Here is a 21628-nt window from a genome sequence, read left to right as displayed (position 1 = left end):
TGGTTTCCTCGCCTCTGTGTAATTCATGGTGTCATTTAGAAACGTCTGTAGTTTCAGTCTGCCTTCTTGGAGAAGAACATTGTGAGATTGAGAGTACTCTTAGAGTTTAGTACCTTGCGGGAAAAAGTTCTTGATTTTTGAGACTGCTGTCCGTAATGTTGATGAGTAAACCAGAAGCTGGGATCACTTAGAAATCTGAAAGTCTTTTGTATGTCACTTCTGACACAGTGACCGTATTTCAAGAAACAGAGGCTGACTAAATTCTCTGACAATGGATAGAAGAACAAATAAGGGACTGACGGCATTTTAGGAAATGGCTATCTTGGGAAAACTGTCAGAAGGAAATGGACATCTAAACTTATAACCTAAATAGTTTTAATATTTTTCCATGACTTCCAAACAACATTAGTACGCATCTGATCTGACAGACCCTTTCTGTGATGACCTAGGAGGAAAACCCAGGCATGGATTTACAAGGTGATAAAGGGGATTTTAGATTTCATTTTAGTAGTGTCCATGTGCATGAGTAACAGTAAAACATAGTGCAGGCATACTGGCCCAGTCTTCTCATCATTCCTCAGTCAGATAGGATCTGTGTGTGCCCAGAAGTGATCTTTGAAATGACAGACTGCAGCTGCTATGTGCAGGATAAACTGAGCCTGGGCTTGGGACTGCAGAGGGAGGTTGATTTTGTTGTTGTTAACAGTCCAGCCAGCTGAAAAGAAGAAAGGGCTCAAGAGTTGTGCAATGACTATTCATGACCTGGTCCATTCCAATCTTGAACATCTTATTTTAGTTTTTTTAAAAGAGACATTTCTAAATCTTCATGTCAAATGAAGATTTTTTTGCGTTCTACATTTAACTGTCCTATATTTAAGAGTATAAAAGCATAGATTTCAACTTATTTCGTATTTCTCTTACAAAGGATGCTATCTAAAAATTATTTCTTCCCAGTGAAACTGACTTGGAAGAAATGCATGTAAAAGGAAATGCTGTCTCCATAAAATAGGAATTCATAGCAAAACATTGTTTTAAATAAGGTCCTGATAGCAGTAACTTTCTCGGTTTTGGACATTTTTTCTAAACCTGCTTCTTAGAGCAGGGTAGCTGGGTATAAGCTTCTCATGAATGAAGTGGCATCTTTATTGACTATGGAGATATAAAATTAGGATAAATACAGCCCTTTCCCTCTTGTAGTCAAGAAGGTGACATTTAATATGCCTTGAGACCCATTTCCTAAATAAGAAGCTAGAAAGTATAAGTAAAAATGTTTCATTGGGACCCATCTCCAAATATTTTCCCATTATTATCCCATATATTCCAGAATGTCAAGGTGTTTAACACTTCATTTTGCTTCGTCTGGAATTCAAGAGTAAAGAAGTTTCTCCATAGACTCTGCAAGGAAGGATGAACTACACATTGTTGGCATGCCCAATTTGGGCCTAAATCCTTCCATAACTCCACTCTCCATCCTTGTGAGAAGCCTTTCCAAACTATAACAGAAATGTGTTCCTGTACACTCCCTTTCTCTCCCCTTGGCTGGCCTTGCAGAGAAGAAGCATTTCCCATGATGATTTTGAATATTCAGAGCCACCAAGGGGGCGCAGCTGAGCACAGAGCATCCCTTTCACCTCAGGAGCCTCTCTCCTTCCCTGGCTCTTTATTATACCCCTTCTGCTTCCTTTACCCTCAGGAAGCCAGATGTTTTTAAAGAAGAAGGGACACAGAGCTTCCAGAACACTGCGGAGACAGGCCTACCAGATTGGTGAGCACCATTTTTAAAACACTTGGGACGTTGAGGCACATGCATGCTCACAGGCAGGCTCGACTAAATGTCTGTCAGTGCAGAGCTTGGAGCACGGATTCTACTAATGGTTGCCATATAGAAGCAAATGGTGGTTTATTCTGTCCATTAAATAGCACTGCCTTGTCAATTAAGTTATATGCACCAGTGCACTGGAGACATACATGGCTCCACAACGTTGATAAAATTAAAATTTTGTTAATAGCAAGAATGTTTACATTACTTGTCAGTCGCAGCAACCATCTTTATCCATCAAGGCTTTTCCCTTTTAAAAATAGAGCAAATTAGGAAGAAACCTGCTTGACGTAGTAGCAGAGTACAACTCTAGGGAAGTCACTGTGACAACTCTTCAGTCATACCTGCATACTTGTTTTTCCATTACCATGCTGATCATCTAAGCAGGCTAACTGGAATGTTCATGAAATCTCTAAATTATCCACTATGCTTTTTTTCCAAAATACATGTACAATTATATAGGTCTTATTTAGAGGGATGGTTTAATAATACAGATTAATTTATAGAACTTACTTCCTATCATAGACAGGCCAAAGGGGCAGGGGTGATAACAGAGCGACAGTAAACCACCCGTCAGTTTCTCTGTTAACAAACAGAAAAATTAGTTTCTATAGTTAGATTCTTGTAGGAATCAAAACTAGGCAGAAAAGTAATGGAAAACTTATCAAAGGCTAGTACCTGAAAACTACAGTCATGTGAGGATCCTGGTTAGTAGGCCTATTTTTATAACCAAAGGTTGGAGGATTGAGTTATAGCTTAATGTTCCCTTTGGACACTGGAAAAACAAGTTTCTGTACTCGTTACTGAATCAATCTGCCATATCCTTAGCCTTCAAAAGACTTGTTCATGTTCAGCAATTGATCGTTCATGCTGAAGCCACGTTGTCATAAATCTAGGTTTTCCTCATTAAATTGACTAAAGAGATCAACCCACTAGAATCTTACACTGTACTCTATACACCCAAAAAAACTGAACTGCAATTAGCTTACAAGAACCTGCAGTCTTTAAAACATTTTAGATTAATGTGAAGAACATGATATAGATTGTCTGCTTTATCAGAAATTGCCTAGAACCTGGAATCTACCAGCAGGTGATCAACTCTGAATACCTCATACAAGCCTGTTTCACATATCATTGCTAACAGCCTAAATCTAGAGGACACATTAAATGAGCCTTTGGGCTCTTCTAAGCAGTGCTGGAGCAAGCATCAATAAAAAACAGCCCCTAGAATAAAGGTTTGCTACCCAAAGCATGAGCGATTAGAATGCTTCTGCTCCCAGGGCAGGAGAGAACATAATGGGCATTTTCTTACACTAAAAACATCTTTGTGCTTGAAGGAATATAGTCCGGTATTGTAGAGACAAATGAAGTTCTAGTTCCTTCCATTGACTAGCAGCTGTCAAAAAATTGACTTGCTGGTCTCAGACAGGATAAGTTTCTCTTTCTGTTCATTCTCTTATTTCTAATAAACTGTAGTTTACTCTTCTTGGAGAATTTGTATTAAGTTTTAGTAAATAAAAATTGATGTCATATTTCATTTGTCATTTTCTAAAAAATAGCTATATGTTTTAAGACATAGCTGATGAGAGGGTATTTTAAAAGGCCTTTTTATATTGTCTCTGACCTGTGGCTTCCAAGTCATTTTTCTTCTGGAGACAGACATTTTTCCAAGTGACTAAGTTACAATTCTGTAAAAGGTGGAACTTTACAGAGAAAACCTTCATTTTGAGGCATTGCCTTTAGGGACTGCATTGCTACCTGTCACAGAGGCATCCATACTGTAGTTCAATAGCAGTTACACCAGTTTACAGGGAGATGAATTTACTTAAAATTCACTTAAAATTTATCTAAAATTTACTCATACCTAAAATTGAAACTAAAGCAAAATGAAAAGCTAAGAAATTCCATGATAACAATACCATGTCACCATGTGTCAGATTTTGCAACACTATTTGGTTTGTAAGCAACTGGCACTAATTAAATCAATCATAATATTTTACTTTCAGTTATGTCAGTATAAGCCAATTCTCATATTTCATAAGTGCTCTGAAAGAAATAACTGCAGAACCGCGTTTACCCTTCAGACTCACCAGTGCACTGTCATCTTTACTGATGAGCAATGTCTTTGGCATTGATTGTTGTATTGTGTGGTGTAATCTTCAGTCATATTATTTCAACCCAGCTACAACTGTTGAGTAGTTTCCACTCCAGAAGTGAAAACTTTCCAGTGAATCCATACAGATTCACTTCCTTCATAAGAAGGAAGATAAAATAGAAGCTATTATCTTTACCAGTGAAATCCCATCCAACTTCTTGGAAAAACTAATGGATTTCTGGTAAGTATTGGGATAAGGTTCATTGCTATCAGGTAGACAAAACTTACATAGTCATGTTGAACAACCCAAAAGCTACTGTAATTATTCCAGCTTTCCTCACAAGCTGGCCTATATTCCTAGGGAAAACATACTGCATCTGTTCAAAGTGATCCAGGGAAATACCACAGAAGGTAGAAGGAAGAAACATTATGAGAACATGATGAAATACACTGGAGAATTTTGAAACAAATATGGTTTCAGAAGAGTACCCATATGTTCCTACATACATCATCAAAATCAGATCTTCTTCTGCTTTAGAAAACCATACTAGTCAAAACACAGAATTCCTGTTACATTGAAATATTCATTTGTTGAATTACATTCATTGAAATACATTGAAATACATTCGTCAAACTACATTCAGTATTACATTCTACAGAAGTTGGGTTTTAGTTGGCTAAACGTAATATGGCATCTATTCACTATTCTGCATCCTGCAAATTACTGATATGCAAAATATTCCTCTTGGCCATGAGGTGAGAAGTGGGTGACAGACTTTGTCTTTATGCCTAGCTGCATTCATTTATTCATTTTGAAATCTGTCACATCAACTGAATGAGCACAAGAAGAAAAATGTGAGTTAATCATAAAAGATCAAACCCATATCCCATCTTTCCTCAAACAGAAATGTCATTGAGCTTGATGAGATCTCTGAGTACAACAAATACAGTCTCTTGTTTTTTTCATGTAAGTTTTACTTCAGTAAATTCTTCGTTGTTTTGGAGGTGTTTCTTTTTTATTCTGATGTAGAACTAGAAGCTTGATTGGGATCTTTGCATACAAGGGGAATTTTTAGCAGGTCCTCATACATTACTTAAATCTTTTCTTCTTCTGGGAGATCTGTTTAGCAGAAAAGAGACCTCATAAGACGCAAAACTAGCACAAACCAGTGTTCCCAGTTTGTGTGGGCATGGCCAGAATGTGCTAAACTCAGGGTCCCTACAGATGGCACACAGCCTTTTGAAGTTTACAGTCAGCTGCTGTAGTTCAGAGGAGCAGCTGGTCTACTTTGGTCTTTAGTGTGATTGGTGTAGGATCACTACTAACACTTCAGTTTTCACTATGTGTACAGGAGTCTGTAGCTCCGCTGAATCTGTGAGGAATCATGTCTGAAGGGGTAATTATTTCAGCATATAACTGAAATACTTGAGATGCTTTCAAATAAAGTAAAACAGTAGGCAAGAAAGGTTACCCAGCTCTGCTTTTGTACTCACAGTAGGCACTTCTGCATGCATCTGGTGCATTATGGTGCATGTATATCTTTCTGTATCTGTGTCTAGTATATCTGTAAAGCACGTGCATTGAAGGTGCTAACTGTGATGGTTTGCATGCACAAATTTTGCAAGTACAGGTTTCCAGAAGACCTGGGTTTGTAAAAGTCTGGGCTGATGCATAGAAGAGTACAACAATCACAAGTGTTTCTATTAGTCACCCAACAGTAATAGCTCTATGTGGCAATAAACAACAAGGACTGGAAATGACTGTCAGGTAATGAGGTTTATTTGAATGAATGAGACTACTGTGGCAAAGAACTTGGTGGAAATGGACCTGGAAATTAGTAATGAACTATGGATTTTGTACTGTGACAATGGCTTGATAAGTCAGTCCTAACTAAATGTTCCAGTTTGATTTTACAGGGATCGTTCATTTTACTGCAGAGTGATAGGTGATGCAGATCACCATTTGTTGTTACTTGCTTTCTAAATTAAATTATAAAACTGAGCAGTTTAATTGCATGTATCATACTGCTGGTGTTAAGGGTTGTATCACAGAAAAGGCTGACAGATTTATAATTAATGACAGTGAAGCACAACAACAGGATCAACAGAAGTGAATTAACAGACACCGATTTCTATCTGAAAGATAAAATTACACCGTAATTTAGGGTACTTCAAAATGGCAATTATAACATAGAGAATTCTTTGGTCTTGACTGTACTGTAGCTATTTCTTTTGATAGAGATAAAGGAAAAAAATCTTCTACATGGCTCATGTCTATTTTAATGAGGCTTGCATCATTTTCTTGTTCAAGCTCTTAAGCTGCTGTGTATCTTTTCAGTTCAAAGACAGCTCAGTAATCAAGTGCTGCATAACAGTTTTCCACAAACTAGCTTTGATAATCAGAATTTTTCATGAATCCAGAAGGTGTTCCTGTTCTGGTATACTGCCATCCTGCAAGCCCTCTCTTCAAATTAATGAAATCAAGTGGCATGTCAAGTGCAATGTCATGCATCTGCTTACTGGATTCTACGCATGCTGCTGCCACTGCACAACAGATACCCTCCAACTAATGTCCAGATTGTACTGCTCATTCTGTTCTATAAAACAGAATAAAGAGGGTCAGGAAATTGAGGTGGTAAAGTAGATACTCTGTTTGTCAGACAGGCAAAATTAACAGAGAATATAAAGATATACTTAAAAGTACATGGACTCGTTATGCAAAGCAAATATATGTGCAATACACATAATATTTGTGCAGACACAATCACCTATAGATGGGGATTTCTACTGTTGAGAGAAAGTTTGGATTTGTGCTTACTTACCTATATGAATAGTTTCATAAACTATATGTAATCTTTATAGAACAAATTTTCTTAGTTGTATTTGCAGCAGATGCTGGGATGTGACCTGAAACATACAGGGAGTATAATTTTTTTAATCAATTGCAGCATGTTAGAAAAGCACACTCCCTTCTTGTGCACAATGTCGCTCTGACTTTGAAAATCACCAAATGAAACAGAATAGTTTTACCATCTGGAAATGAGACTTACCATCAAAATCTACTTTACATTGATTAAGATATTCACCGTTATATTTGAGCACCTGTTACAGTTCTGTCCATAAAGGAAAAAAAATCCAAGAATAGCACTTTCACAAGATATATTAAAGGATTTATCATAGTAAATTAGACCATTAGTCTGGCTAATCCAGTATCCTGCCCCTAGCAGTGGCCAGGGCTTCAGAATATAGCTTCTGATTTGTACCTGCTCAGACAGTGAGGGTTATTTTTCAGCTTCATCGTGATTTGTCACAGGCCTTTTAGAACAATCTTGTCCTGTTATGCTCAGATGCTAAAGCTGTTTTGTCTATTCTTTCAGAAGTTAATCATCTTTAATTATTTATTCCCTTTCCGTGTCAATCCAAAGGAGAAGCTGTTCATTGTTATACAACAAATGAAATGCAAAGTAGTATCTTGTTATCTGATTATATCAAATATGTGTTAATATGCAATTTGAATGATAACTGTCTGCATTAAATACACTAAAGGCAAGGAAAATGTTTGCTATGGTGTTGACTGAAGATTACAGCAGGTGACTCTTTTAAGGAGTGTTTTGTGTTAATTGCAGAGTCAGGGAACTACCAGCCTCAAGTAGGATAGAAGTTAGACAGACCTGAGTGACAAAAAGAAATGTGCCAAATATGGCAAAAAGAGAGAAGCCTTCTGCAAAGGCAAGGAAGGGAATTCTGTAAATGTCTCCTTTCTTCAGAATAAAATCCCAAACTAGCATTCAGTTTATGACAATAAAATTTCTATCACATCTTTCATTTTGGAAGAATTCAGTGCATTTTGCAACTATCTAAAGATGATATGCAGTGCTATTGGTTGGATAAAGTTTTAGTGGTAGAATTTTTAAATGTCTTGCCTTATACAGATGGTAAAGAAAGGGATATATTATACAGGTTATCCTGCTGGAAATGCTGAAAAAATGCACCGAGTCCAGTAATCTTTGACTTTTTACATGACATGTATTAAAAATCTGTATGATGAACTACTTCAGTGGTATGATACCCTCATAAACAAAGGTGTGAATTGAGTCCTCACCTTGTTTGAGTTTGGGTTTATTTTGGGGTTGGGGTTGGTTTTTTTTCCTTTGTTAAGTAATTTTATATATATACACACACATATATATCTTCAGTATGTAAGTAGGAGCACTTCCATTCTATTTAACAACAGTTAAGTATAGACTCATTTGCTTTTTACTACTCCTTCCGTTATTCTCAAACCACAACCAAGAGCAAGCACACTTCATAAACCAGAATTAGGATGTCCCCAGACAGGTGGTCTTGCTACTATAAATAACTTTTAAATAATTAAACAAGATAAAATTAAACAGCCTGGAGCAAGCTCCAGATAAGGTCCTCAGCTGCCTCACAACCTAGTGAGAAAAATATACTGAAAGCAGTCTTAGCTTAGTAGTAGTGGCATGAGTGTCTGTCGTCGAGCTTCAGAAAGGCCTGTATTGACCTGTGTAATGAATACATATTCCTTGCTGCATTCAAATCTGCACCCTCATTGGCAAGGATTAAGGAATACTTAGATCTTGAGAGACTTTTCCTATTACAAACTCTATAACAATCTTAACCAATATCTTATTACATACAGATTACTATTTAGACAATCAATATGAAACAGTTGGTTCTGAAGAAGACACAGACTGTAGCCAACAACAGACTTGCTTCTTTCCTCTTGCCTTCAACAACTAGTGAAGACTTGTGCTGGTTTTTGGATAAAATGATCCTGAGATTTCAGAAGGGGCAGCTGAGAAAATGTCTCTGTTTCCTAAAGAACAAAGAAGGAGATGGTTTTGCTTGAGTCCGTATGTTTTATATTTTCTCCCAAAGAAAACAAAGAGGTCAGCCATTCATTATAGGCCATTTAGAGTATCCAAGATACCCAGTACCCTAAACAAAAGCCCTGGAGGCATGCCACAATATCTGCAGCCACTCTTCCCTTTAAAAAAATGGTAGTGTATAATTCTATCTGATTGATTACATCCTACTGTGGCACCAGCAATCTGCCCTTCTTTCTGCTGTAGTTTGTTGCCTACCCCTTACAAAGCAATATGACCCTAAAGAGTGGATGTAACCAGCACAAGTAGAAAAGTTTTGCAGGATAACCACACTGTGATGCCAAAGAAGGTGCTGCATCAGTACATGGTGGAAAAAGGGTCTTGAGTCTTTCTGCCTGCAAGGTGTAACCAGGGTCGAGGACACTTGAGGGCTCTCTGGTGAGGAGATGAGGAGTGTGCAGGGTTGCATGCACTTGAAATATCTACTCAGTGAGGGAGCACAGTCTTTCTTGTGTCACATAAATTGTAGTGCACACAGCACGACGTGACGCTGACCGCTGTTTATATTTCACTAAACCACAGGCAAAGACAGGATGCTCAGAGGAAAGGATTTTTCTTTCTGAGACATTTTGTAACACACAGTTTCTGTTAGCCTCTGAAAGGTCAACCAGGACTTGCACAGTATTTCTAATTTTCCTGTTTCTAGCTCGAATGCCAAAATAACTGCAATGATTCTATCTTTTGGTGAAATATAGCCGAAGTTCCCAAAGGATAGCCCACATGCCATTTGCAGCCTGCAAAGCCTTGATAACACATAATGGCATTTTGTAATTGTAGTGCAGCATTTAACTGAGGTGCTGCATTCCAGGTGAAGGCCACTATACAGTCACTAGCATTATTGCCCATTCGTTCAATTGCATTCTAAGAAGGAACAGCCTCCCATGAAAAACTTTCAGAATCATTAAAGTAAAAACATACTGTTGAAGGAACATTACATACAGTCAGAGCAAAGTCAGCTTCTGGTCAGTTCACAAATGTTAAATGCAAAGTATGGATTTAATATATTGGAAATTCTTTTGGATTCCTTTGGTCTTGTATAAGTTGTATTAGCGAGTTTCTCCCCTGCATGCCTTGAAGCTCTGTATTAGCATCAGTACGGCTGTTAGATAGCTAATGCCCACTTCAGAGTTTCCCATTTAGATCTAAAAAAAAAAGGAAAGAAGTTCAGATACCAAAACTGAAATATGCTCAGCTTCTATCCTTCACCTTCACAGTAACACTCTTTGTATGGAGGAACATCACAGATGCCCTTACACTGTTTCTCGCGAAGGTAAATAGTCACTTGAACAGGGTGAATTGTGTTTTTCAAGATGAAGTGGATGTACAGCTGGCTTTGCTGCAGAGCCCTCTAATGGAGAAGATAAACAAAGGATTTACTCCTGCTTTTCACTGACGGACATTTGAAGTGGAGCCTTACCCCCATTTTTGCGCACATCAAATAAGCTAGACAGGTAGTACTGCAGCCTGCTTGGTGGCCAGTAATTTTCATGTGTCAAGTCCCTTTATATAGCCCTGTCAGTTCATCTAAATCATAATTTGTATTGCTACCTACTGTGCAAATTACATATTTTTAGACACTTGTATTAGTGTTCTTCAGTCCCAGCCTAAAGTATCCCACTGTTCCTGTTGCAAAGCTCTTAGACAGAAAGGTGCCAAATGGTGTGGTGTTCACTTAATGAGATTGCAGTTCTTGAATCGAGCAGTGTGGGGTCTTAAGAAGGAAAAGATCTTACATTATCCTAGAGCTGTATCTCTTTCTTAAAATACGTGTGTGTATATACGTCTGTATGTGTGCACACAGACACTTAGACTACAACTCACAACAGTTCCATGCCACTAATCTGCTTGCCTGTTCTTTTCTGTAGCCCAGATGATTTACTGAATGCACTGAATGAGGGTATCAGCCGTGCTGATGTGATCATTACATCAGGAGGTGTATCTATGGGGGAAAAGGTATGCTAAATTTAAGTATGACTTGCTACAATATATGTAAGAATTTCAAGCCAGAGTCTTGTCTTCAGAGCTTCTACGTTTGTATTAATGTTTATTAAAAAGGGATCTTGCTTTTTTTGGAACACTTAAATGTGAATTAATTAAAAAACAGTCTTCAATGCTATCCTCATTCCCTTTGTTCTTATTACTATACTATAGTAGACAGTACAACAGAGAAGATTTTAATTCTCAATGTGTGATTTGCAAATGTGTTTTTATTTAAGGAATGATTTATGTAGTTATGATGAGGAAGGTGCTTGGTTAATAGCACATGAAGGCAACAGATTTCTTTTTGTTCTTAGAGCAGGTAAAATGTAGATAGAATAAAGCTACTTTGAAAGTACTTCGAAAAGCAACCTGAGTATATAAATAGCTCTTTCCTACTCAGCAGATCTGTTTCCTGAATATGCCAAAGCTGTATCTGTTACAAAAATACTTTTATCACATTTTGCACCTGATAGTCCTACAGAGGCAATACATATGAGACACAGTGAGCTGATATATTTGCCTTTTGAATCATTAACAGAATTGTTGATTGAGTTCCTGTTGGTAATCCCTGTGCCAAAACCATCAAAGAAAATAGGGATACACAGATGCTGGTGGGGCGTAGATGAACCTGCAGGACATTTATTAATCATGACTTATGCGAAGGAAAACTCAGATTACTTTTTGACCCCAGGCTGAATCTGTGAGTTTGGCAGGTAAAAGAAACATCTCTCCTTTTATAACTAACAGATACTAAAGACAGTCATTAGGAGATGGCAAACATGAGTGCTGTTTTTGTCACTTTCTAAGTAGAAATCATATTGTTGGATACATCATGAAAATGGATAACTAGTTAAACCAGTGCCAACTACTTTCAATCCCATTATTGTCCTCAGTATTCCTAGAAAAATAATCAAGGACAAGTGCTGGTGTTTAAATTGGGAATGTGGTGACATAGTGCAGACACAGGAACACTAGGAAGTGACTGGACTGCTGAATGGTCTTACAAGCATTTATGCCTTCTGGCTAATTTCTCCCCAGTCTGAATTTGAGGCAACAGCATAAAGTCAATAAGCTCTATACTCCACTGATGGTTAGCCCTCTGATACTGAGCTTTCGAGAGTTTTAATGAAATAATTGTGAACATCCAAAAAGTAAATAGAAAGTAAATATGGTGTTAATGCAATCAATAATTGAGAATTCATGCCTGGCTGAAAAAAGTTGCTGCTTTCCAAGTATTTGAACACCCACCCCAAAAAAAAAAAAAAAAAAAGGGAGAAAGATGGGAAAACTGCAAGGGAGCTTCAGATTTACTGCTTCCAAAGTCTTTCTTCACAGATGACTGTTATGTCCTGTGTCTTTAATCTCACTAATCTCACGACAGACAGGATACTACATTTTTGAGCACAGCAATTTTCAATAAAGACTAAACAAGTAATTCAATTCATTTTAAAAACTGAGTCAATTGTGTTTATGCAAAATCATTGAACTTGAACTAGCACACAAGCCACCCACAGTTTTTCCTTTCTAAGGACTGTTAAACCCGACCACTGTGAATTAGACCATGTCCCCAAGAAATTACAATAATTACAGTATCCTGGAAAACTATGATTTCTACAGTACAGTATTGATTTCAAAAGTACTAGGAGATCTCTGACTCTACTGCTAGATAGCCTCCATGGCAAAAGTTAAATAACTTGATGATTTTAAATCTTAACTTTGAACCATAAAGGCTTTTTTCCATCTTTGACATAGACAATGTTTTAGTAGTAGGTATTTGTGGGGTCCTCTAAGATTCTGCTGCAGCTGACTTTTAAGTAAATATATTACTATGTCCCCGTGGAGTCAGGTTTGGCACCTAAAATGAGTCTGTTCTTCACCTCTTCTTTTTGAAAATACTTTCTTTCAAATACTGGAAATTCCCCACTGGACTGTAGCACTTTTGGGATATGAAAAGTCTTTCATCTTCACTTGATATTAATTAATTACTTTGAATGCTTACATGATATAAGCCACTTTGATGTTACTTAATCGATTTTCTTTTTTTAATTTAAACAGGACTATCTTAAACAGGTGCTGGATATTGATCTTCATGCACAGATTCACTTTGGCAGAGTTTTTATGAAACCAGGGTAAGAAATCTTTCTAGTTAGGCAGCATAGATGGAGGCTATATTGGGCCAAATGTCCTATATAAGTGCTTCAGTAGATTTCAGTTTTCCAAATATACTATAAACCACATGGTAGATATATATGGGAAAAAAAGCAAAATCAGCCCTCTTCAGATTAGTCATCATCTTTAGTGGTGAAATTAACTGGAACAGAGAGATTACTATTTATTGGTAAGAGATATTTCTCTGATAACTGTTGCAAATCAGGTTTGGGCATTGGGGGGAAACCAGCGTGGTATAAACATGGCCACAGTCTTCACTGTGTTCACAGAGCTCAGATATTGGCATTGTTATGAAATAACCAGGAAATATAAGCATGTTAAACTGCCAGTTTGCTTAATGAGCTTCTCATTTCAATTCAAATTTGCATAAGTCATATTCCTACAAACAAGCAATTTCTTGAGAGAGGTGGAATTTACAAAAGCTAATTTACGAAGTTTTATCTAATTGACATATTAAGCATAGTAATTTTAAAGTAAACACAATCCTTTATGTGTTTAGTTTGCCTCAGAAAACTGTTTCAGCATTGCTTTCCTTTGCTGTAGCACCGCTGATTAATGAGCCTGGAAGTGTGCTTTGTAGAGAAAATGAAAACTACATGTATTGAAAATAGAGAGTTCCCTTTCACAGTACAGTAGCAGAAAGATGTCTACAGCTCTGCCTCACTAAGCACGGAGTGGAGTTTGCAAGCTAGGTTGGCATGGTCCAATAACACAAGGCCAAGTGCAGCTTTGAGGAATTATTCCCTCTAGCCCATAACTGTTGCCAGGGAGCAGAACAGAAAGTGGGTGTTTGCTGTGAAAAAAGACAAATACTTTTACTGTCTCTGCATACAATCCAGTAAAGAACTGCATGTGGGTTTGGTGCTTGTGCTGCTACTACCACCACCTCCCGTCCATAAAAGGAACAAGTGAGCTGAAAGCATGTTTCTTCCCATGCTGGATGTAGCCCAGGTGTGGGAATTGCTCACTGCTTCTGTCATACTGCTGCAACCAATGTGGGGAAGTCCCAGAAGTGGGATCTGCACTCCAGCCTCTGCTGCTGACAAGAATGGATAACCTGATTTAGAGAATTCAGAATATTAAATTCTGGTTCTGGTTTATCTGAAAGCAAACATAATTGTTTCTTCTGGTGATGCCTTTGTAGACTTGTAGCAATAAACTTTTAATAACTAGCTAGAAAAGCTTTAAGAAATCTTGTTTTCCCCAAACATCCATTTTCATTTTATGCCGTAAGAAACATATTTCTTACTGCTACCAAAACATTTGGTCATCTAATCTTACTGAGAATGTAAGCACTCTCATCTTCATTGACTGTAGTGCAATAGCAAATACTGTGCCTTAGTTTTTATTAATTCTGTCTTAAGAGGCCTTAGATATGAATTGTGATTACTATATTGGGAAAAATTCCCTTGAGTAAGTTCCAAGAGCAAAATCAGAATTTGCTTTGTATGCCTGTATTTTGATGTGCTGCATGACTGCAGAGTGATGCCGGGGATTTACTATTCCTCCACTTGATCTGAAAGTTGCTGAGCTAATGTAAGGTTGTATCTTGTCTAGCAGCACTGCCAGAAGAAAGTACTGGAAGACTTTGCCAATGATGATGTTGAAATCTCATATGAGAATTCAGAGTTTCCAGTATATATGAATTACCAGTTAGATTTTTTGGACCTCAGTTTGTGGACTGGTTACAAGATTTGGAGGTCTGGCATTATGTTAGCTCCCATTATGTTAGAGACTTTTTAAAACAGAAATTTCGAACACCAACTTCCCCTGGTAAAATAGGACATTGATTAGTCCTAGCAGATACAAAACTAGGTAGTAATGATCAAAGTGTGGCAAATCTCCAAAGTTGCTGCTGGTCAGCAACTATCATCTGCTGATCAGGTGACAGTTGTTAGCTCAAGATGAAGCCAAGGAAGCCAGCCTAATTATTGCTTCTATAAAGTATAATTTCTAATGTTTAAAAGGATGATACTAACATAGGTATATAGAAAACTTTTTTTAAAGGATGAGTCCCTTTTCTTTGCCAGCCACATTCTTGAGCCATCACATTACTGTCCTGTTTGTATAACTGCAATAGCCATGGTAACAAGTCACTAAAGATCACTCAGGAGCAGCTCTGAAAGGCAGAGCAAGCTCTTTACTGATAGACCAAGATCTTACCTGACTGCAGCTCTGCCTGTGTATCTCAATTTGTTCATCTGCAGACTAGCTAGCATTTGCTGCTGTGAAATACTGCTCTGTTGTCACTACTGCTGTAGACAACAGAGAAGGGAAATTAGAGTCATTAACATTATAAAAAATTTGGAGAGCCTTCTATGAAAAACAAATACAGCTCTGTAACTGTGTAATTTCTGTATTACTTCTTTGTTAATTGGCTTCTAGCATGGAGACAGGATTTAGATTTTTGATTACTAGTTCATCTGCTCTGTGATGTTTCCTCACGAGAAGCAAAATTGTCTACTTAAAACTTCATAGTTGAGTACCAAGAAAAACTAATTGTTCTGTCATCACAAAGAGAGGATTATAACCCCAGTATGGAATAAGCAGCAGGTGCTAATGAACTGCTGAGACATATCCTGTTTTGTTTTCTTTTCCAAATGTTTTAAATAATAACATAGTAAAGTTCAGTTAAAGTCTAGTGCAGATATTAAATAGCTTTCCTTTTCCATAGCCTGCCGACAACTTTTGCAACGCTGGATATTGATGGTGTAAGAAAAATAATCTTTGCGCTCCCAGGTAAGATGTTTTGTGGATTACTTTTGTCGCTGTGCATAGGTGACAGACATGAAACAGAATAGCGACGTTTCACAGCACCTATGTCTGGTGTTGGCATCCCTAAGGAATGTACCTATAAGGTTTTCCCAGAAATTTCCAGGAGAGACAGACTTATGGGGATATACTAAGTAGTTCTTTCTTGTTCCTGTCCTCAGAATTTGCCAGTGTAGAGGCCTTATGATTTCTTTCATTCAACAATTTCCTTGGGTTTTGTAAGTGGTACTATACAGGGTTGGGTTTTTTCTATGGCTTCCGCCACCTTCACAGTAAATATTTTGTGTATGTAAGTCAGTGCATCCACTCTGAAGTACTGAAAATGAAGACAAAAACGAGGCAGTGACAAAGAACATGCCACAGAATACTTTTTTTTTATCATGATCGTACCTTGGAACCAAAAGAGGGCAGCGGCATCACTTCACCTCCTGCGTGCTGCATCACCTTGGGAATCGCCTCATTCAGAATAAATTTTTCCTTAGGGATCTGGCTACAAATCTCTATCCTCCTAAATCAGGAGGAATTTATTTTATTCTTATTGCTCTGGCTTTGCATGGATTTCTGACTACACAAGGAATCCTGTTCTTGACAAGCTGGTGATTTTCAGATGTATCGCTAGTGCTTTTTCTCTCTCCTGTTTTAGTTGCTGCAGTACATTTTCTTTCAGGGGACAGATCAATGGAGCATCTGTCTGATCGTACTATTTATTTTAGAACTGTTACCTAGGGAAGTCCAGATGTGTAAGACAAGTGGTGTTTGACAGACATTGGTCGTACACCTCTCTTGTGAGCCAACAGAAAACGTATGAATCAGTAGAATTCTCTTCAGAATTTGTACTAAAGCATTTTGCCACTCTGTTAGGGAATTGAAAGTTACTTTTTCCATAAGTCTTGAAAACCTTAATCATGAATCAAGAGCCCTATCAGCTAGGACCTATACCTGTCCACAGTAAACCCTGCCCTGGCCCCAGACAAATCTAGGTGTAAAACAACAGGCAACAGAGGAACAGAGGCAAATGGTGGGGCCTGAGGAACACAGGGCAGTTGTGATCAGAGCAGTATTTCAGCACACCACCAGCCAGAGAGTGTAGCTTTTAACAGGTGTACTTGCCACATGCCACTCCTGTCCTGAATGAAACGTTATCTGTCCACAGCATGAAAAGCTCTTTAGAGTCCTTTAGGGTGCAATTGCTATAAAAACATGAGATCACTTTCAGCATTTCGCAGAGTAAATCAAGAGAGAGTCACCACCAACTGTTCTTTGTCCTACAGGCAACCCCGTGTCAGCTGTTGTCACCTGCAATCTCTTTGTTGTTCCCGCACTGAGGAAAATGCAGGGTATCCTGGATCCTCGGCCCACCATCATCAAAGCCAGGGTAAGAAGCTTGTCCTCTATTTAAAAATCTCTAAAGATGTTGAAGCACAGCTCTTTGGGCTTGGAAAGGCTGTTTTGTTTGGGGAATCTGAGCCCTAGACTAATTCTGGCAAGTTGAAAGAAGGTCACACAAAACAGAGGTACATTCTCAATCTCTGTTAACAGTAATACTCAGTCCCATAATTTCTAAGAGTTAGATGGCCATCTAATGGAGCGAGATATACAGATGCAAAGGCAGCCATTTGCCAATCAGGCAGGAAGGACGCTTTCCTGTTTAAAAAAAACATTTGTTTTAACCTGTGGTAAAAATTGCAGAGTAATCTGGGAATACCTAAGGAGTTGGACAGTTCTGTATTAGCATTTAAAAATAGAAACTTTAAAGCCTTTCTGTTCTTGAGTTTATATAAGTAACCCACATGACCCCCACCCTAAGCAATATAAATCCCTTAAACTACTCATTTCACTCTTACACGAAATCATGGATATTGTAACTCTGTTTAATATAGATTCAAGGCATGTTATTATAATGTATTATTCTTCTATTTTTGATTCAAATAAAGTACCAAGGAACACATTACCTTTTATAGTTTTCCTAGCGTTCTTGGCTGTGCACTTTTCTCTTACTGCTTATCCCGTGTCTTTCTTTTGCACTTCCTCAGGCATCTAGATTTTTCTTTATCTCACAGCTAAAATATTCTAAAACAGAGAGCAATTTGTAGTGACCCTCATTTTTGCATGAATTTTCCAATGTGTTCCATTGAATTCCATTGTGAGCCATCCGCTATATGCCTTTTCATTTCAAAGACTGGCCATTTCCCTTTTGTCAGGGCTAGCAGGATTCTGAAAGCGAATAAAATTTTTATCTTTATGCAGAGTAATCCAGAGACCAGAAACAATAAAGCTTTTTTCCCAGAGAAATACTATCTTTAAACTCCCAGTAAAGGAACAGCTTTGGAATATTACACTTAATGCATGTAGACTCCATCATACTCTTTGATATTATAATGTCACAGTTGTATTTCCCTTAAATACTGCAGTCTCTACCTTCTACAGCTTTTGATCTTTCAGGAGACACCATCTGACCTCAAAATGCAAGTTTTTAAAAAGACTGTTTTTAAGGAAAAACAATTGAGCAGATGATTCCGTTACCTTAGACAGTGCAATCTGAATGCATGACATTTTCATCCTTTCTTTGCTTCTTCTACAGTTATCATGTGATGTAAAATTGGACCCCCGCCCAGAATATCATCGGTGCATACTGACTTGGCATCACCAAGAACCACTACCTTGGGCACAGAGTACAGGTTAGTGCCCAGTCACACAGACTGACAGACACACACAGGTCCTTGCCTTCCTACGTGTATGTTTAGAAACAACCAAGCGTGTGCACATTTTTTCATATAACCTTTCTTCTGCAGACTGATTTGCTGACATACTTGTGCACAGGCATACATGTACGTTAGTATAAAATTCAGTCATAATATGACTTTGCAACTTAACCACTAAAACTTATCTGAATAACCTGCCTTTATACACACATGCACACACACAAATACACCTATGTGCTTGCATACATATTGCTTTTTATATCCACCCATGCTTACTTGCACTCGCAAGCACATTTGCTTATTTTTGCCCTTGTGCATGTATTAAACAAACACAAGTTGGGGCATAGGTAGGAACAATACAAATAAAAGAAGTGTGATTCTAGCTGAACTGGAAAAGTAGAAGAGATAGCAGAGGCTGTATATGTTCTCTTAAAGCAAATTAAGACTTTGATTAGTCATGTTTGCCACTTAGAGATACTTCTGGATACTCAGCTGCAGTTGAGGCAAATACCACATTTGAATTCTTTTTTAGCTGTGTACTGCCAGAAGACCAACTCTGCCAGTTTCTCAAGAGATTCAGGCTCTTAAACAACTAATTGTCTTTTTGCTACATCCAAGTTGTTCAATACAAAATGCTAGAAACAAGTCTCCACAGGGAAAACATCAGCTGAAATGCATCTAAACTAGTAAACACTAGTTTACTCAGAGAAAGTTCTTACCATTGACTCCCAAGATCACACAGCCTCTGACATATTTCCAGGTATAAGTCAAGGTATTACTTACATCTATAATGCTGTATTTGGTTTAACTCTGTTCTGTTGTGTACCACTTCATTCCTTACGCAAGCAGACTGTCTGGAATGATTTCTCTGTCAAGCTGGAAGTTTGAAAACCAAGAAATTAAAGGGCATGACTTTTTATTGCATTTTCATTTTTTGTCAGTACTACCAATATGATACTGTTTATCTTCAGGACATGTTGTGAAGCTCAGTGTCCCAAAGAAGCCCATTCTTTTGAGGTGGTATTTGTTATGGATTTACACAGCTGGCCACCATAACAGGGTCCAACCCTAGGATCCCACTGAAAAATGTCAAGTCCAAGTGAAGGTTTCCAATTCCTCTTTCATTAGTTCTCAGGTTACAGCTCGAGCTGGGTGCCTCTGGAGAGGGACCCCTACCCCAGATTGCACCCTCCAATTATACCCGTACCACCCAGCACCCAATCCCCAAGTCCAGTCACTTAATTCTCGTCGGCGGTCTCTTGATTTCTTACTGGTTTTCTTTGTCGCTGGGCTGGCCTTCTTCTGAAGTTACCTCATTCTCTTGGAATTGTTTCCTTGGTCCTTATCTTCTTCATTCTGCTCACATCTGCCACATTCAGCTAGTTCTGTGTTAACAGCATTAGTTTTAACAAAAAGTTTACTCTCCGTCAGCTCTTGCAGCCTAAGGCTTCAACCACTTTAGCTGCTAGTGCTAAGCTACTAATGCTAAACAAGACTATTCAGAGAGAATAAAGTTAATCAAACTTATTCTATAACAGTATGTTAAAAACATTCTAGACTGTGCTGGTTTTAGTCTTTGTACAATCAGAATTAGGTATACAAATTGAAAAATAAATAATTTTGATAGGATTAGAAATTCCAACAGAAAAGCAATTTACTATGACAAGATATGAGGTACAGATAATGTGGAAGGCTGGATAGGAAAGCAATCAGCAAAGGGAATGAGGGTTTTGAGAGCCAGAGCGATGGGAGGCTGACTAATTCTCTACAGAGTTCTGTTTCCATCCATCTCAGAACAGTGAGATCCCAGCTCTGTGAATAAGTTAGCAACATGAACATCTTCGTAACAACAGCTTTTGTTTCCCACGTGGTGTGTTGCAGCGCTTGAAACTAACTGAAAACTTAACTGGAATTTTTCTCTCGCTCTCCTGTAGGGAATCAGATGAGCAGTCGTCTGATGAGTATGCGCAGTGCCAATGGACTGTTGATGCTACCTCCAAAGACAGAGCAGTATGTGGAGCTTCACAAGGGGGAGGTGGTGGATGTCATGGTCATTGGAAGGCTATGATGTCACCAGCAAGAACGAAGCTTTGATGCATGTCCACATATCATTGACTGTATCCTGTAATATGCAATGGCACAGCTAGTTTTTCTGATTTGGATAACAGTTGATCAGTATAGTCAACATCTTGGATTATATTTCAAATGGAATTTAAATAAATACCTTTTAAAAAAAACTTTAAAACAAATCTTAACAAAGAAATTTATTCTGATTATATCAAAGCAACTTTTTCCTTTCCTTGCAATTGCTTTGTGTGTTCAATGCTAGTTCTAATAGCGGTAGCTTTTAGTAGACAGCAGTAGGTGCCTGCAGAACTTGTGTTTTTTCTCATCTTTAAGATACAACTACTTATGCTCTTAAAATAAGGCTGTCTGCTTATTTATACTAGCGTAGACAACACTTGGATTTCCCTTATTAGTATGCTTCATAACCGCTTCACAGAGAGCTTCTGCTTGTTCTTTATCTTGTATCTCGTGTTGATGTGCACAGTGCCAAAAGCAGAGTGGCTGCACTGGGAACCCAATGAAGCCCCGAGGTTTTCTCACCTCGCTGTGCATTCAGGGATCTCTCTTGTCCCGGCAGCCACCCAGCTCAGTACTCTTGGGCAGTAACTGGATACCTTTTATTTCAACAAACAAAAAAATTGCTTCCTTAAGTGCTGACAGCCTTTTTAACCAATACATTTAAAAATGTACAGAACTAAAAACTAAAAAAAATCAAAGACTGATCTTGTACAGATATTAGTGTTACCAGCATTCGTGTGGAAATTAAATGAGCAAAGAAATAAAACTAATGTTAAACAACTCTGTACCATAACATTTTCTGTAATGATATTGAAACTTAAATGAATAAAAAAAAATCCTCAATCATTATTTAAAATTTCACCTGTTTAGCCTTGTTGTTTGAACCAAAAAGATAGTGGTTTAAGAGGGTATTTGGGGTGAGGGAGGAGGGCAGGAAGGAAGGGAAAATAGTATATGGAATCTAGGGCCTTCCCTCATGTATAGTATCACAAGTGAACTGAAAATACAGAGTGAGCTCTCTCTCACTCATCTCCGAAGGGACAAAATAGAAGCAGCATTTGGGGGATTTTACAATTGGACTAGTCAAAGCTGGAGA

General features: G+C 38.0%; 1 protein-coding gene across 1 annotated transcript in view; it reads left to right on the top strand.

Annotated features, from left to right (window-relative positions):
* Nucleotides 1–21388, top strand: part of GPHN (gephyrin) — a 220178-nt gene extending 198790 nt beyond the window's left edge. The window contains exons 18-23 of the mRNA XM_010574278.1: nucleotides 10690–10777; nucleotides 12860–12933; nucleotides 15648–15712; nucleotides 17017–17120; nucleotides 18327–18423; nucleotides 20382–21388. Coding sequence (XP_010572580.1) covers nucleotides 10690–10777; nucleotides 12860–12933; nucleotides 15648–15712; nucleotides 17017–17120; nucleotides 18327–18423; nucleotides 20382–20515 — 562 coding nt within the window. The 3' untranslated portion in view covers nucleotides 20516–21388. The remainder of the gene's footprint in view (nucleotides 1–10689; nucleotides 10778–12859; nucleotides 12934–15647; nucleotides 15713–17016; nucleotides 17121–18326; nucleotides 18424–20381) is intronic.
* Nucleotides 21389–21628: the final 240 nt, after the last annotated feature.

This window comes from Haliaeetus leucocephalus, unplaced genomic scaffold (genome assembly GCF_000737465.1).
Source record: "Haliaeetus leucocephalus isolate CR32 unplaced genomic scaffold, Haliaeetus_leucocephalus-4.0 Scaffold417, whole genome shotgun sequence".
Classification (NCBI taxonomy): domain Eukaryota; kingdom Metazoa; phylum Chordata; class Aves; order Accipitriformes; family Accipitridae; genus Haliaeetus; species Haliaeetus leucocephalus.
The sequence above is the reverse complement of the archived record's forward strand: the minus strand, read 5'-3'. Positions and strand labels throughout refer to the sequence as shown.